General features: G+C 39.1%; 1 protein-coding gene and 1 non-coding gene across 7 annotated transcripts; one reads left to right on the top strand and one right to left on the bottom strand.

The window, feature by feature from the left end:
- Window positions 1-2,572: 2,572 nt before the first annotated feature.
- Trnat-agu (transfer RNA threonine (anticodon AGU)) lies at window positions 2,573-2,646 on the bottom strand. The gene has a single exon. It is a non-coding gene; the product is annotated as a tRNA-Thr (tRNA).
- A 210-nt stretch (window positions 2,647-2,856) lies between these two features.
- On the top strand, window positions 2,857-13,607 carry LOC147799142 (protein mono-ADP-ribosyltransferase PARP16-like). Of its 6 annotated transcripts, none has more exons than XM_087136718.1 (8): window positions 2,904-2,990; window positions 4,487-4,627; window positions 6,566-6,770; window positions 8,801-8,947; window positions 9,433-9,636; window positions 10,177-10,342; window positions 10,960-11,113; window positions 11,913-13,607. In XM_087136718.1, the coding sequence occupies exons 3-8, from the start codon at window positions 6,570-6,572 to the stop codon at window positions 12,067-12,069; spliced, it is 1,029 nt and encodes a 342-aa protein (XP_086992844.1). In that variant the 5' UTR covers window positions 2,904-2,990; window positions 4,487-4,627; window positions 6,566-6,569; the 3' UTR covers window positions 12,070-13,607. The 6 variants fall into 6 exon arrangements, with proteins under 6 accessions (XP_086992841.1, XP_086992844.1, XP_086992842.1 ...); XM_087136716.1 differs by having other exon boundaries at window positions 4,487-4,687; XM_087136715.1 differs by lacking the exon at window positions 4,487-4,627 and having other exon boundaries at window positions 2,857-2,990.
- The last annotated feature ends 551 nt before the right edge of the window (window positions 13,608-14,158 follow it).

The raw sequence follows: 14,158 nt of genomic DNA, 5'->3' as shown, positions 1-14,158 counted from the left end.
AATTTTTACAAAATCTTGTTGAGCTTTGAAGATTAACTTTCATGGTGAAGGTAGAAAGCACATGGTTTACGGTACTGGGCACCAAGGATATCTCCTTGTGCATTGCAAAACTGTGGCATTAAAATCAACGTACACTTTCACAAATGACTACACCATAGGGTTTTACTTTAACACCGCTGGTGTTACTTTGCACTCCTACGTGATAATGCACTCGATGGTGTTTAAAGGAACGCCAAAAAAAGTTGGTGTTGTCCTCTGATAATACCGGGATTAAACATTTTACGAAGCTTGCATGAGGTCAGTATTGGGAAAGAAACCTTTCTTTGATAAAATGCCGTTATCTGGTCGTGCTTATTCGCCAGTGAGCCTTATATACATGTGCATGGCGCAGTGTTGTAGTCGAGACCTTTATGTCCGAGACCAAGGCATTCAAGACCGAGACCAAGACCGAGACCAGCTCTTTCAAGACCGAGACCAGAACTTCGCGACCGAGACTTTTGCAGTTCGAGACTGAGACCGAGACCTTGCACAACATATACAATATATAGGCCTACATGTAGTTCATTAATGGTAAACGTGGTGGACAATTGGCATTAAACAGCAAAATTAAGTGCAGATTTTACATGTAAAGCACACAACATATTCCATGAAAGAGTTTTATTTGAACTCTGGGAAAAAACAGCACACAGTTATTTTGACCATGAAGGCATGGACTGCCGATGCTATAGAATTTTGTATAGAGTATACGGCATAATCGTACATTAAACATGTACATGTACAGAGTTTTTGTGTTCCATATGTATAGCAAAATTAACATGGGCGGGCCATGTCCAAATGTTTAAAAAGGCAAAACGTGGGGTCTGAGTTGCTCGGACTATGCCAAAAGGTGTGCATGAGTTCAGTTTATGAGTTATACTCTGTAATGATCAATGGACAGGTTAGTAGGGTCACACAACATCGTGGGCAGTTCCCTATTAAAAATACATGTACATGTAGCCTATATAAAAATCGGGATTTTACCAATCCAAGTTCAAGTTCCTCACTGGTGTGTAAACATTCTACCGTAAGAATACTTTCCTGACACTTTGTTTGGAACAAGAGTGAAGAAAGACAAAAGACTTGGCTGATCACAGTGTAGTACTATTCACTGCAACTGCACCTGACTCGGACCGGCCAGCCAACCCAGGCAAGCTCGTTGGTCGAGTGGTTAAGTTTGGAACAAGAGTGAAGAAAGACAAAAGACGACCACAATTTAAGTTTCTAACAAAGAATTGTACTATCCTGATGGTACCTGACTCATCAACTGTGTAAAAGGGTCATTAAGATGAATGCACTCTCCTCTATTTGTACAATTGGCATGAGAACGAGTTCTGTCGGCCGGCCACGTGTAAAATGCTATGCCTGGCGTGCGTGCAGCCCGGCGTGTCATGTGCATAGTACAGTGTGTACCTGTACATGTACATGTATGCATACACACAACTGACGTATGTGTACCAGTGAAATGAAAGAGGTACCGCACGCAGGGTACCAGTGCTCCGAGCGGAGAATATGCATTAGTCTCCATTCCAGCTTTGATTTCCATGTTGTAGCTTTGATTACCATGTTGTACATGTTACAAGCATACATACGGAATTGCGTGCAGTTCGGAACTAGACTCATTCGGAGGTAAACTTGCGCTGCAAGCAGCACTGCTGTATACATACAGTATGTGTGCTGTATGTACCGTACGATCCGCGTACGTGATTTTGCCGCGGCTGAGCGTGAATTGTTGTTGCACATTTTCTGCATTTCTGTCATGGTCTCGGCAGGTCTCGGGTGGGAGACCTGAGACCTCGGCATCCGAGACCAAGACCGAGACCAGCCCTCCCGAGACCGAGACCAACCCTCCCGAGACCGAGACTCTTGTAGGCCGAGACCAAGACCGAGACCGAGACCTCAAAAAAAGGTCTCGAGACGGTCTCGAGACCGAGACCAGGTCTCGAGACCTCCAACACTGGCATGGCGGTTCGACCATAGAAAAGGACACAAAATTCGACAGATATTGGGCCATAATTCACGCTTTTCTCAGCGATTGCATGGAAACGAACGTCATAATCTGCCAATCTGTTCCTCCCAGGTTACTACCGTAATTCTTGGGTAGTAATCGCATGTGGTGCACTGAAATTATCGAATATTTTTTTTACAAATATCTAAGATTGTCGCATTCTTCCATAGGTTTATAGCGCTAGCGTTGGTCAGCTGAGTACGTCCACATACTTTCGGCACATTTAAAAACAGCCGCCATTCTACCTCTGTATGGTACAGCTTCAACGACGTGCCGTCAAAATGTTGAATTGCGGGTCACCAGCAATGGCTGGAACCGGGCTAGCGCCCCTCAGTGCCTGACTGAGTACTGAAGAGGTTATGCACGCGCAGATAACTTATACTTTATGCCAGAATGCTATTTAAAAAATATTTGTCGGCGAAAAAGTTCTCATACTCAATTGCATTCCCGTATATGAGCATTTTATTTGCTTTTCTTTATGCGAACGCAGAAAAGTTATTTTAAAAGACAAACTGGGAAGGAAAAACAAGGCACCGCCCGGATTCGAACCGGGGATCTCCTGTTTACTAGACAGGCGCTTTAACCGACTAAGCCACGGCGCCGGCTGACATTGCGGCGAGTTCGTCAAAATGTATACCTATGTAACTAGAACATGCAGCCGTGTTAATTTTGCTGATAGCAGGTTTAGATTTGTTTGACTGTTGTTCCGCTATTGTAAAAGAGATCTTTTAGTAGTTCATGTTGAGTTGGTAAAAAAGTTGTTTATTGTTTTTGTTATTATTATTTTCAACGTTATAATGTAAATTTTTATTTTCCTTTTTTTGGGGGGGCCGCAAAGTTGTGAAAGAGACAAACATGGCCGCGTCCATACTGCGTAGTATTAATACACGTCATGCACGTACATGTACATGTACATAATTAATGTGCATGTAGGAGGACTGAAGCTGTAAGTTAACTGTGTCGGGTTTCCTTTCTCACTGATGTTGGTAAATGGGGAAAAATGTTGCATCCTGACTCCGCTTCAGCAGTTGTGTGCAAAGTCTATGGGGAATGAAGGAAATTTTCTATTTCCCAACAACCATTACTAATGGCATTAGTGCCACTGGTACATGTATGACTGGATGACAACATCGTCATCGGTAACAATGGTCGGGTGATGGTAGAAGTAAATCATGTTTCTCAATCTCAGTTCAGAATTCGTGTCTTTCCAGCATTTCTATAATGAGTGACTTTTATTGAGATGATGTGTGATGAGAAAAGTGGAGTCAGGATGCAACATTTATTTTTTTAACATTTAGTTTGATGCTGTTATTGTCAAGTAAGTTGGAAAAGTATTCCATATCCAACAACCACAATTTTGAGACATCATCTCACAAATAGGGTCATGCTATTTAGCGTCAACAAGTGTCAACAAAGCGTCAACTAACTACTCAAGCATTTTTATACAAATATTTTCTAGGGCCTATTTACAATATAACTCTATTAGTAAGGTTCCTACGTATCATAATCAACGTATCATATTATTGAAAATAATATTTGAAGGTGGAAATCTGAGCAACAAATTCAGGCCTGCTTGTGCCGCCATCTTGTTTTTGCATCACGAAAAAATTTTGTTTTTTCTGCATTAATCTGGAAGCGCATTCGGTGTTTCTTTTTATACAAAGTGGCAGGTCTAAGAGTCTCTAAATTCAGATAAAACTACTTTTAAATCCTTAGAGGGTATTTTCTAGTTGTTGATGTTAGTTATAAGTGTTGACGCTTGTTGATGCTAAATAGCATGACTGCACAAATAGGCTTACCTGATCATGCATGTTATTTGTAACTTATCAATGTTTAATAACCCCCTAAGTCCAAATTGCTGGGCACCATCCTCAATCCTTTAAAATCATCAAATTGCTATTCTTCAAAAAATGCATTCATCTTCAATCAAAAAATGCATTCATCTTCGATCCTCCAAAATCATCAAACTTTTTGAACTTTGCTCAAAATGAGTGGTGCTCACATCCTCAATCCTTCAAAATCATTAAATTTTGGTCTAAACACATTGCAGCGAGGGGATAGCCTTGACTAACCAGTAACAGCTAAAACAATGGGAGTCTTGTCCTTGAACCAGTGGTACACAGTAATGAATACATGTACACAGTATACATACATGTATTACAGGCTGACTGTATACTGTTCATGCATTTACACAGTACTGTGAAATACACAGATCACTAGTAACTCCATTCATCATCATTCCTCAAAAATCATCATCAGCTTTAAATTCAATCATTGTGATTTTTGAGGATTGAGGGAGGCTGGGGTTAAGTTATTATTGTTACTTAGCGCTAGTACATACATGTACATGTACATGTAGATCCACAATGGCTTAGCCTAGGCCTTTGGCCATGTACTTATGTAGGTGGTGTACACCATTGGTTTTTGTCTTAATTTCACAAGATTGGCTGATCACAGTGTAGTACTATTCACTGCAACTGCACCTGACTCGGACCGGCCAGCCAACCCAGGCAAGCTCGTTGGTCGAGTGGTTAAGACGTCTGCACTAGTAAGCAGGAGGTTGTGGGTTAGAGTCCCACCCGAGTAAGCTTTCGCAAGCTCTCGGACAAGCACAGAGCATGCAGTGTTTATCAGTATATACATGTACGTTGGGTAAGGGCAAAACCTGTCATATAAATTAACTTCTCCCCAATGCAAAAAAAATATATATCTTGAAAATACATGTACAAATAAGAAAATTGAAATTAACATGAAATTAACTAGTATTACGATGGTCGCCCGACCATCGTAAAAAAATGGGTCAGAATATATGTACATGCACATGTACAGTTGCTAGCGGACGCTGGTGCTCAAGTCACAGTGTACTCTCTCGTTGTCAACTTGACCATAGAGTCCCCTAACATGGCGCATCATTATGCCAAAATTTTGTGTTGAATAACTTCAAAATTTCCTAACATGGCACACATTAAAAAATTCAGAAAATTTCACATTGGCACGTGAGAAGTTCTTCAAAGTCAATAAATTCTAGAAAAATTATTATTTTCACTCACATATACCCAACTCCAAGTATTAAGGAAATTATTCTGTTATTTTTGGGCACATTTTAAGAGTTACATTTAACTTTGCGTGACAATAGAATTGGAAAATGCAGCCAAAATGATATTACATTGGGACTTGGAGACAGAAATGTTAGATTTATACACAAGAATATTGGAGCTTGATCAAGTTTTATTTATTATGAAAATGATTGAGGTAAATACATGTACATGTGTAATGCTCTTATTACAGGTAAAAAAAAAAGTGGGTCATGTTAGGAACCACGCCTTGTTAGGGTACATGTACACCAGCAACGATGATGTCATCAATATGGACCAATCAGAACAAAGCTACCGGCAGAATATCATTCTGGAATTCTGTCAGATTGCAGCAAAAAATAGACCAGTGCCTTTCCAAAAATTTGTCATTAGCTGCATTGTTGGGAATGGCCTTCTTTCATTGTTTTTTTTTCAAAACAACACCTTGCAAGAAAGAATAATTTCACAGACATGACAGATATGACAGAGAGTTCAGTCCAGTAACCTTTTTAAACCAAGTTGGCCTATCCTTTTCAACAGTATTTTCATCAGTTACTTTTGGAATAATGTTTATGATGGGCTGTACCTCTAACATATGATACGGGGTATTCAACAGCAAATACTGGTAAAACATTCACCAACACGACATTTACCCTAGTGATATTAACATAAAGCTAGACACTTAAAATTGCCATTTTCAGTGAATGGCCTCATTCCTGCAACTCCAAAATCAGTAACGATGTTGCCTCAGCTTAGGGGTAGTGCAGACCATACGGTTATGCTAAAGAGGTTATAACAATAATGTTATTTAGGGCCCAAAGGACCCTATAGTGATAATGGAGGCCATGATTAAATTTACATAGGCAGTAGATATTGTTCACAATCCTCATACAGTATTGACTTGGCACAATTGTAGAATTCCCTGTCACTCACATATCCCACTTCAGTCCTCGTAGCCATTTACTGTGTTGCATGTACATCTAGTCCTGGTCAGCTATCTACCCACAGTACATATACATGTATGTCATTCTCAATGCATTCTGACTTCATAGCTGCAGTCAGCCACATGGTAATCTATTTGGACTTAGAATTGTTTGTCAAGAACTCATTATTTATGGTGTGTTCCTTCATTTTCAAAAGTGCCTGACTTTGCCATGTCCATGGCAACGTTACATAACCTTGTAGCCATGTAGCCACTTACATGTACTGACCAACTGTCATGTACTGGAACAACACCAAATCATCCTACAAAAGAAAATTTGCAAGAGCAAAATATGCAACATTTTTGTAAATCTTGGAGCTGAAGTACAGTGGTTGTTAAAGTAAGATTTCTTCCTGGGAATGACATCACATTTTTCCAGATACTGGTAACCTGGTAACAGTGAACGTTCCCTTTAATTGATGGTTAACAACAATCATGCATGCTGTTCTGTACAACGTAATACAGATGAATGGATGCGCAGACTACAATGGAAGAGTCCATCAGCAAAGTGCTGGCTAAAATTCAGTCTGATGAGACAGCAGCTGATCTCCAGTGGAGTCTCTTCCAGTCAGCGCTAAACAGCTATCGTCGGGACAGTGTACTAAGGCCATTTCCACCAACATTACCAGCAAGCACTCCTAACAACCAAGAAAAGGATTATACTGCATTGGTAAGAACAGCTTTATCTCAGTTTCGTGGCCAAATATGATTGGATTGTCCAGCATGAAACTGTTACCCTTTGTTTTCTTGCACAATTATCTTGGTATTTTCCCAGCAAAAAATCTAGACATACATAAAAGTTTTAGTAGGTCAAAGCCATCAAGTTAATAACTGACCGGTATTCCTTCATTGTCCTTTCTTGGAACCACATCAAAACTTTTTTTCTTCCCAGTGCAAAAACTAATCATTTACAGGTGTACTTGATATCATGTCGTGCATGTCCACGCTAACAGACACATTGGCACATAACCAAAATCTTCTCTTTCTTTAACAGTGTTGGAAGTCAAGAAATGAACTTTTTTACTGATAAACACACGTATAATAGTGGAGATATAGTTTACACAGTATAATAGGACTTGACTGTTCTTTGTCAAAATAATCAGGATCTTGATGAAAATCTCCAGCTTGTATTGAGGGTTCTGGTGGGACATGCACATAACTGTGTCAACTCACGTTTTTCAGGTTGTCTAAAATACCACTCTCATGGAGAAAAGCACTTCATCTGTTAAAACATGGGTACTACAAGTATAACATTTGAGAGGTGTGTCAAAATCTAGGGCTTTATATTTCTGTAAGCTATCTTAAACAGGAATTTAAGGAGAGCTAATTAAGAAATAACGTACATGTATGTCACAGTGTCTGTCCACAAAGTGACAAACATGAAACAGGCAGATTTTGCCATTCCTTGAGAAGATAACCTGAACAAAATTATCTTCCTGAGAAAAGTTTTTACTATAATAGTTTAATATTTGTGGTTATTTTTATATCAGATGACAAAACTAAGATTTGATTTAGGAGAAAAACTTTGCAAATGTCTGTCCACTATTTTGTAACGTTTGTCACAACCATTTTTTCCCTCTGTAAAATCTTAGGAGACTTATCTTATGAATGCACATACATTTATTACAAAACCAAATTATTATTATTAAAATAAATTTATATAGTGTTCATTTTATAAAACGTTTTCAGGAGTGCTTAACAATATTAAGAAAAAATACCTATTAGAACAACTATTTACAAAGACCCAAAATAATTAAAAATTTGAAAGTTTAAACCAAACATTGTGGGACTTCCACATGCGGCCAGCACCAACTCTCCCGCCAACGACCCATCGTGCATCCAAGACTCATCCTTGTGCCCGAAAACTGGAAGCACTTTCCAAGAGAACACCCAGATTCTCCCAGACAGGTCCAACAAATTAAAGGCGACAAAATTACAATCAAACTAAATAAGATAATCAAGTAAAATTAAATAAAATAATTAACAGTTCATTAGAAAAAGTTGGTTAATTTTGCTGAAATGAAAGTGAGAATACTGTCTGTCCCCAGGCTGTGACATGTGACAAACATTATGTCTGTCCATATGACAAACCTTACTCATTGAGAAAAACTTGCATAGTGTTCACTTGAGCTGAAGTTTTATAGTCTTTTTTTAAAAAATGGTTTTCATAACTGAAAACAAACAAGTTTGATTTGTGAACAATTTTGTTTTCATGTTCCAATTCAAACACCAGAAAAATGTCTGTCCATGTGACAAACATGATGTCTGTCCAGTGACAAAGGTTATATATTTTTCTTGAAATAAATTTCAGCATTATCTACACTGGAATTGTTTTTATGAGATAATGAAAGTTTCTAATAGTAAACTAAAAAGAGTATTTAATACATTGCAGGTGATTTTCAATTGTGTTTTGAATTTAATTTTCACATTTAAGAAACAAAACGTCTGTCCATGTGACAAACGTTATATTTTCAAGAATTAACTTCTATAATTTCTCAAATGCTGCTTAATTTATCTTGACCTTTCTGTGGCAACAATCAGAAACAGTGAAGACATATGTAAGCTAAAAATGATGGCAGGATGTTACAGTTGGAAATTTGTATTGAATGTCACTCAAATGTGTCTGTTAGTGTGGACAGACCCAGATTTTTATTGTAGACGTACATAAACCCAGCAAATACTCTGTTGTTTTAATCACAGAAGTCAGTTGCAGATGAAGTACCCAATTTACGGAATCTGGTTCAAGCACGAGATAAGAGTAAACTCATCTCAGAGCAAGCTTGGAGACTGCTCAGCTGGGTTCTGCTTCAGAATCCTTTAACTGTCCATTGGCATAATAAGTCAAAGGTAACAAACTGGTTTCTTGTGACTTCAAGACAAATGTACATGTACATGTATGTAATACATATTTCATAAACTTTTGTTAGTTACTGTGTACATTTGAACTAGTACTTACACTGATTAGAAATGTTGGATGGTACCTTGCTGCATATGGTATATGCAGGCCATTCATCCCATTTGTGGAGATTGTCTGTGTGCGTGTCTTTGTTTTGTCTTTATTAATTTGGGTTCATTTTATGGAGTTCTGTTGGGAATAAACAGAACTGCACATGGAAATTTGGACTCAAAATGGTTTCCTACTACAGAGTACATTGATCAGCATTGATCATACACCAGCCAAGTGGCTGCAGCGTTCGGACTTGTGCAGCTTCCTCTCTACATTGTTCTATAGCCCTTAAAAAATTCTGTTGGTAAGTTGATATCATTATCTATTGGTTAATCTCCATTCATAAATACTGATTCTAAACAAATAAGGAAATCCTTTTGAACAGTTTCAACAAATACAGGAATTGACAGGAGAATCCAGCTATCAGGTGACTCCTAGTCATGTCTTTGAGGTACAGTATAGCTCAGCGTCTAGCCAGAAGTTTGATGAGTTACGGCAGTCTAGAGATCTCATCTATGCATATCATGGAAGTCGGCTGGATAACTTCTACTCTATTCTGCACAATGGCCTGCATGCTCACATGAATAAGGTGAGGGAAACTTTTTCCTCAGCAGAAGCTGGAGATGGAGAGTGGCAGACACAATTTAAGTCAGACCTGGTCATATTGGTTTGGGAAGATTTTTCAAGATTTATGGAGATACATTTACCTGTACAGCCAAGCCACTGTAAGTTATTTCTTGCCACTATCATTCAAATCCATTAGAGTGATAGATTTACACGATGTATGGTCAGTATAGATGTTGATGATACGTGTATGCCACCTTGATAAATGCTCCTATCTGTTGTTGTTTATAAACCCCATACTCCATACTGAACTTCCCAAAAGAACTTCTTAGGCTGTCTCTGTCCTTTTAAAAGTCAATCATGTGGTACGAAAAAGAGTCTAAGCTGCACAGTTCATTTTTGAGAGGGAATTCAAGCAGTTTGCTGCTTTGTAAAGGTACAGATTTTCCAGGACCATCCATATAGTCAAAAAAATATACTTTGCATGTGAGTTTAGAATAAAGGACACTACAAAATGGGAGGGGTTTGGTTTTCAAGTTTCAATATAAATTGTGTTTTGCCATAGAACTCATTATTTGGTGAGGGAACCTATCTGTCAAGCGACCTGAGTGTATCCATGCCATACAGTCCCATTGGTACAGCATGGGAAGGCAGTAGTCTGGGAACCACTCTTAGCTGTGTAGCAGTGTGTGAACTGATTGATCACCCTGATGTCAAATGCCAGACAAGAGGTATATGTACAGATGATGTTGCTTCCAATTATTGGGTGTACTTGGACACGAGAGATTCATTTCTGTAATGCATGCTGCAATTTTTTTACATTTGATAAGTTGACTCTCGTGGAAGAGTACTAACCCAGGCTAAGTAGTCCATCACCAACTTAATCAAGTAATTCCTTCATAACAAAGCATACAGCAGTTGTTGAGGTTTATGCGTTCATGGTTTATGTTAACAAGATCAGATGCTGCTGTAAATGTATGATGTAAAAAGTGTAAACGTCACACCCATGGTTTTAAAAGGATTTGGTGTTTCCAGCCAGGGCATTAAATTTGCAACTGTAGCCTGACCTGGAACCTAGGTTTGGAAATCCCAGTGTTCAGTATGCTCATAGTAACTTTAGAAACAGGGGTGTTTTTTGGTAATGCTATTCCCGTGATCAGTGGACAAGTAAGCATTCCTACCAGAAGTACCTCTACATGTTTAGGTTTGTTATGGAAAACGACCTTTTATCACAACAAAGTAATAATGAGAAAACATCAAAGAATAACTTTGTGATTGGTGTATAAGGACACAAGTGTAATGTGCCTACGAGTGATCTTTTGAGTGTAGTTTAATGATCCATTTTCAGACAGAAGCAGTAATGCTAATGATGGGCGTAGGCGGAGTCATGCGCCACAGAGTATGGGAGGGGAAGTACCTGAGAAGTACTACGTGGTCACTAACAACGAAGTGGTGAGACTCAAGTACTTACTGGTCTTTGCTGACAAAACCAAGTCAAAACGGTAAGTCAAGCAGGTCTTTCATAGACATAAAGATAGATAAAAATTTCACATATGGAAGGAATAACTTTTACGTCAGTCTTCATTCTCAGCAAAGATCTCACAGCAATTGCAAAGCAGTGCGAGGCACATGCAGATAACTCTCCAAATTACCATTTGCAAACCAAATAGTGTGGCCATTTGCATGTCTCTGAATATATCAGTGAACAAAATGTATTTAGGTACAGTGACCATTTAGACCCTGTATGAAAAGGGCCCAGTCCTACCCCGTCCGTCCAATATAAAGCCAGTCCGATACTCAGCCCACCCCAGTCCGGTTTAGAGGCCTCTCTGACCTCTAGCTTTGAAGTCAGTCAGGCGCATCAATTTATTGCCCCTTGAATCAAACCTAGAGCTGAACAATAGATGGCTTACTGGATTAAAGACTTCTGGTTTGCTAGGGAGGGAGCTTTTATTATTCTCTTGAAAGGAAGCCTTGGCATGAAGTGAAGGTTCTATTGTAAACCAAACTAGGAGCGCAGGTTTTGATCTGTGCTGTTTTGTTTTGTGTTGAGGAGTGTAACACCACTAGTGGGTTTCGTCTGGGACAGATTGCATGAGTCAACAAATGTAAACAATAGAGCTCAGCACGGGAGGGGGGGAAGTCTGTAATCAGCCATTGGACCTGTCTCCCAGTGGGGTAGCTGGGCCAGTAAGAAAGGGTATTTCCTACCATAACAAGCTTACCAGGGAGCCCTTTTCATAATGGATCTAAATGGTTTAGATGTTGTTTTTTAAATTCCTTTTTATTTTCTTGATGCAGCTCATCCCAGCCGAGGTCAAAGGTCATGACCTTTGTCTGCAACCATTTGTTTGCCTTGTGCATGCTGGGATATCTCTTAGTGCTTCTGCTGATCGGACTCCTGAACTCCAGAACTTTTCAGACATTTTACAGGAAGCACTTTGGCTCCAGATCATGATGTAAGCACATCATGTCCATAAAGTACTGTTGGCATCTCAAGATATGGACATCGCATTCTTTGGAAATGATCTCTTGCCATGACCCACAAAAGGTTGTCTCATTCATCAGATGAAATCTTTCATAGTTAGAAATGAAGACAGATAAAGGATCAGCTTATCTTGCAGTGCAGTCCTCAACATATACTAGAGGTTCATTCAGTGGTTGGTTTGGTTTGCACCAAATTCAATTTTAAGGTAGCTGCCAGTATGGGAAAGTAGGATACTGGTCCCAGCAATTTACGGATTTCTAGTTTTAAGTCTTCTTTTTGATTTCTTTCCCTTTATCTTAGATGCTGTGTCTGTTAGTTTTGTCTGAAGTTACTTTATTATTAAAGACCATTTATGCCTTAATGTCTTCACTTTCCTCTTTTATGTTCAAGTGGTTTTATGGAGTATTGAATCTGCACTCAGTGCTTTTTTTGCCAAGAAAAGGTAGCGCTACAATTACTTCATTTGTAATCAAAGATTTTGGAATACTTCCAGTGTTTTTTGGGGGGGCTATGACAAACATGATACAATAGCATGAAATTATGGTAGGATGTTGGCCTTTTTCCGAGCCTTTTGTTGTGTTTGTCCGAACAGACTCAAAGATGCTTGGGCAAATTGTCCGACCAACATATCAAAAACAGCTCTTAAAATACAACGCAATATGTGTGATTATGGCATCCTATTTATTATTAGTTTTGTGTTAAAATTGCGTTCATTTTGCCCAAGCCATTCATCAGAGCTGATCGCTCACCATCAGCCCATGTCACCCAGCACCACACGTGTATGAACACGCGTGTACTTTACTTGCACAGACATGAAATCGTCCCATAATTCTTTGCGCATAGTAAAACATAGGTCATACTGTCAACCGAACTGATGTTCAATTTTCTGTGGTAACCCATGCATGACACATATCCTGGGTACCAGGCAATATGGACCAGTTGTGGTTGGCTGTGTTGGTGCGGTTCCTCCAATTCAACCCAAGTGTATTTCTGTATGTGCGATGGGAGTATACCCTCGTTGACCCGTTTGTCTTACTCCTGCTGAACACGAGTAGGTTGACCTATGCACTTACCAAAGTACAAACTATGTAAGTACATGTATTTGTAAATAATTGTAATGGCGTTGTGTGCATTAAGTGGTTGAGCGATAACAGAGCATTCTGTGCAGAGTGCACAAATTTTACACGACACGTTACAACTCTACCTTTTATATAATATAGCAGATCATAAGCTGATAATGGCAGAACAAAATTGATTGTGTTATGACATTTTGTCCAAGCACTTTTTTGGTCTAATTTGGCGCTCTGTGATACAGCTGCTAAACCAGTTGTGTATAACAGACCTACATGTAGATGCTGACACATTTTTTCAAAACTGCAAATAATGAGTCACATGATGCCATATTCTGCCTAGTAAAGACCTTCAGTATTGTCAGTTGTTCATACACCTAGAATGCTGTGTGCTGGAATGTCAAATGGATTAGGAATGAAGTTGGACAGATTTCACAAGTCTTCCTTTTTGATGTATGTTGATATGATGATGTTGTTTTTGCTTCATGGCAGTACATTTTGTGTGTCAGTTTAAAGATTTGACATTTGACCAGTGTCAGTAAATTTCATGTCTAGTCCCGTGTTGTTTCTGAAGAGTGACTGTACATGTCACAGCACAAAACACTACAGATAATGCTAAGGTATCATTGCTTCGAAATTTTTTTCCCCCGGAGGTGAGTTTTCTTTTTTCTATGCTGGTGAAGCGCAGGACTGGCTTATCATTACAGTGTTTCAAACCAAACTGCTGTCAATGGAGCTTACTCACCCACACTTGTCTGTGGACATTCCTTTCTTTTCGTGCAGTTACGGAAACTCAGTGAAAATACTTATTTTCTTGAACTGGGAACATGATTTTCTGCTGGTTTTGTGTACAAGGTTTCCTCAACTATTCCTCTGCCTTTTAAGACAGATGACCCCTACCCCACAATGACTCTAAACTTCTTATTCAGAGAAGGGGAAATGTCCTGTGGACATATGTAAGTCTGCAGAGCGTCTTCCTTTCCCGCATC

The sequence above is a fragment of the Acanthaster planci genome, linkage group LG05 (assembly GCF_054643075.1).
Source record: "Acanthaster planci isolate LZ-2023a linkage group LG05, COTS_SCS, whole genome shotgun sequence".
NCBI lineage: Eukaryota > Metazoa > Echinodermata > Asteroidea > Valvatida > Acanthasteridae > Acanthaster > Acanthaster planci.
This window is presented reverse-complemented; position numbering and strand designations above follow the sequence as displayed.

What these genes read in the sequence shown, in the direction of transcription:
- LOC147799142 (XM_087136715.1), top strand. Translation starts at nt 6,570, where the DNA reads ATGGATGCGCAGACTACAATGGAAGAGTCCATCAGCAAAGTGCTGGCT. An exon ending in AAAAGGATTATACTGCATTG is followed by an intron (nt 6,771 to 8,800) that starts GTAAGAACAGCT and finishes TTTTAATCACAG; the next exon opens with AAGTCAGTTGCAGATGAAGT. An exon ending in TGCATGCTCACATGAATAAG is followed by an intron (nt 9,637 to 10,176) that starts GTGAGGGAAACT and finishes GTTTTGCCATAG; the next exon opens with AACTCATTATTTGGTGAGGG.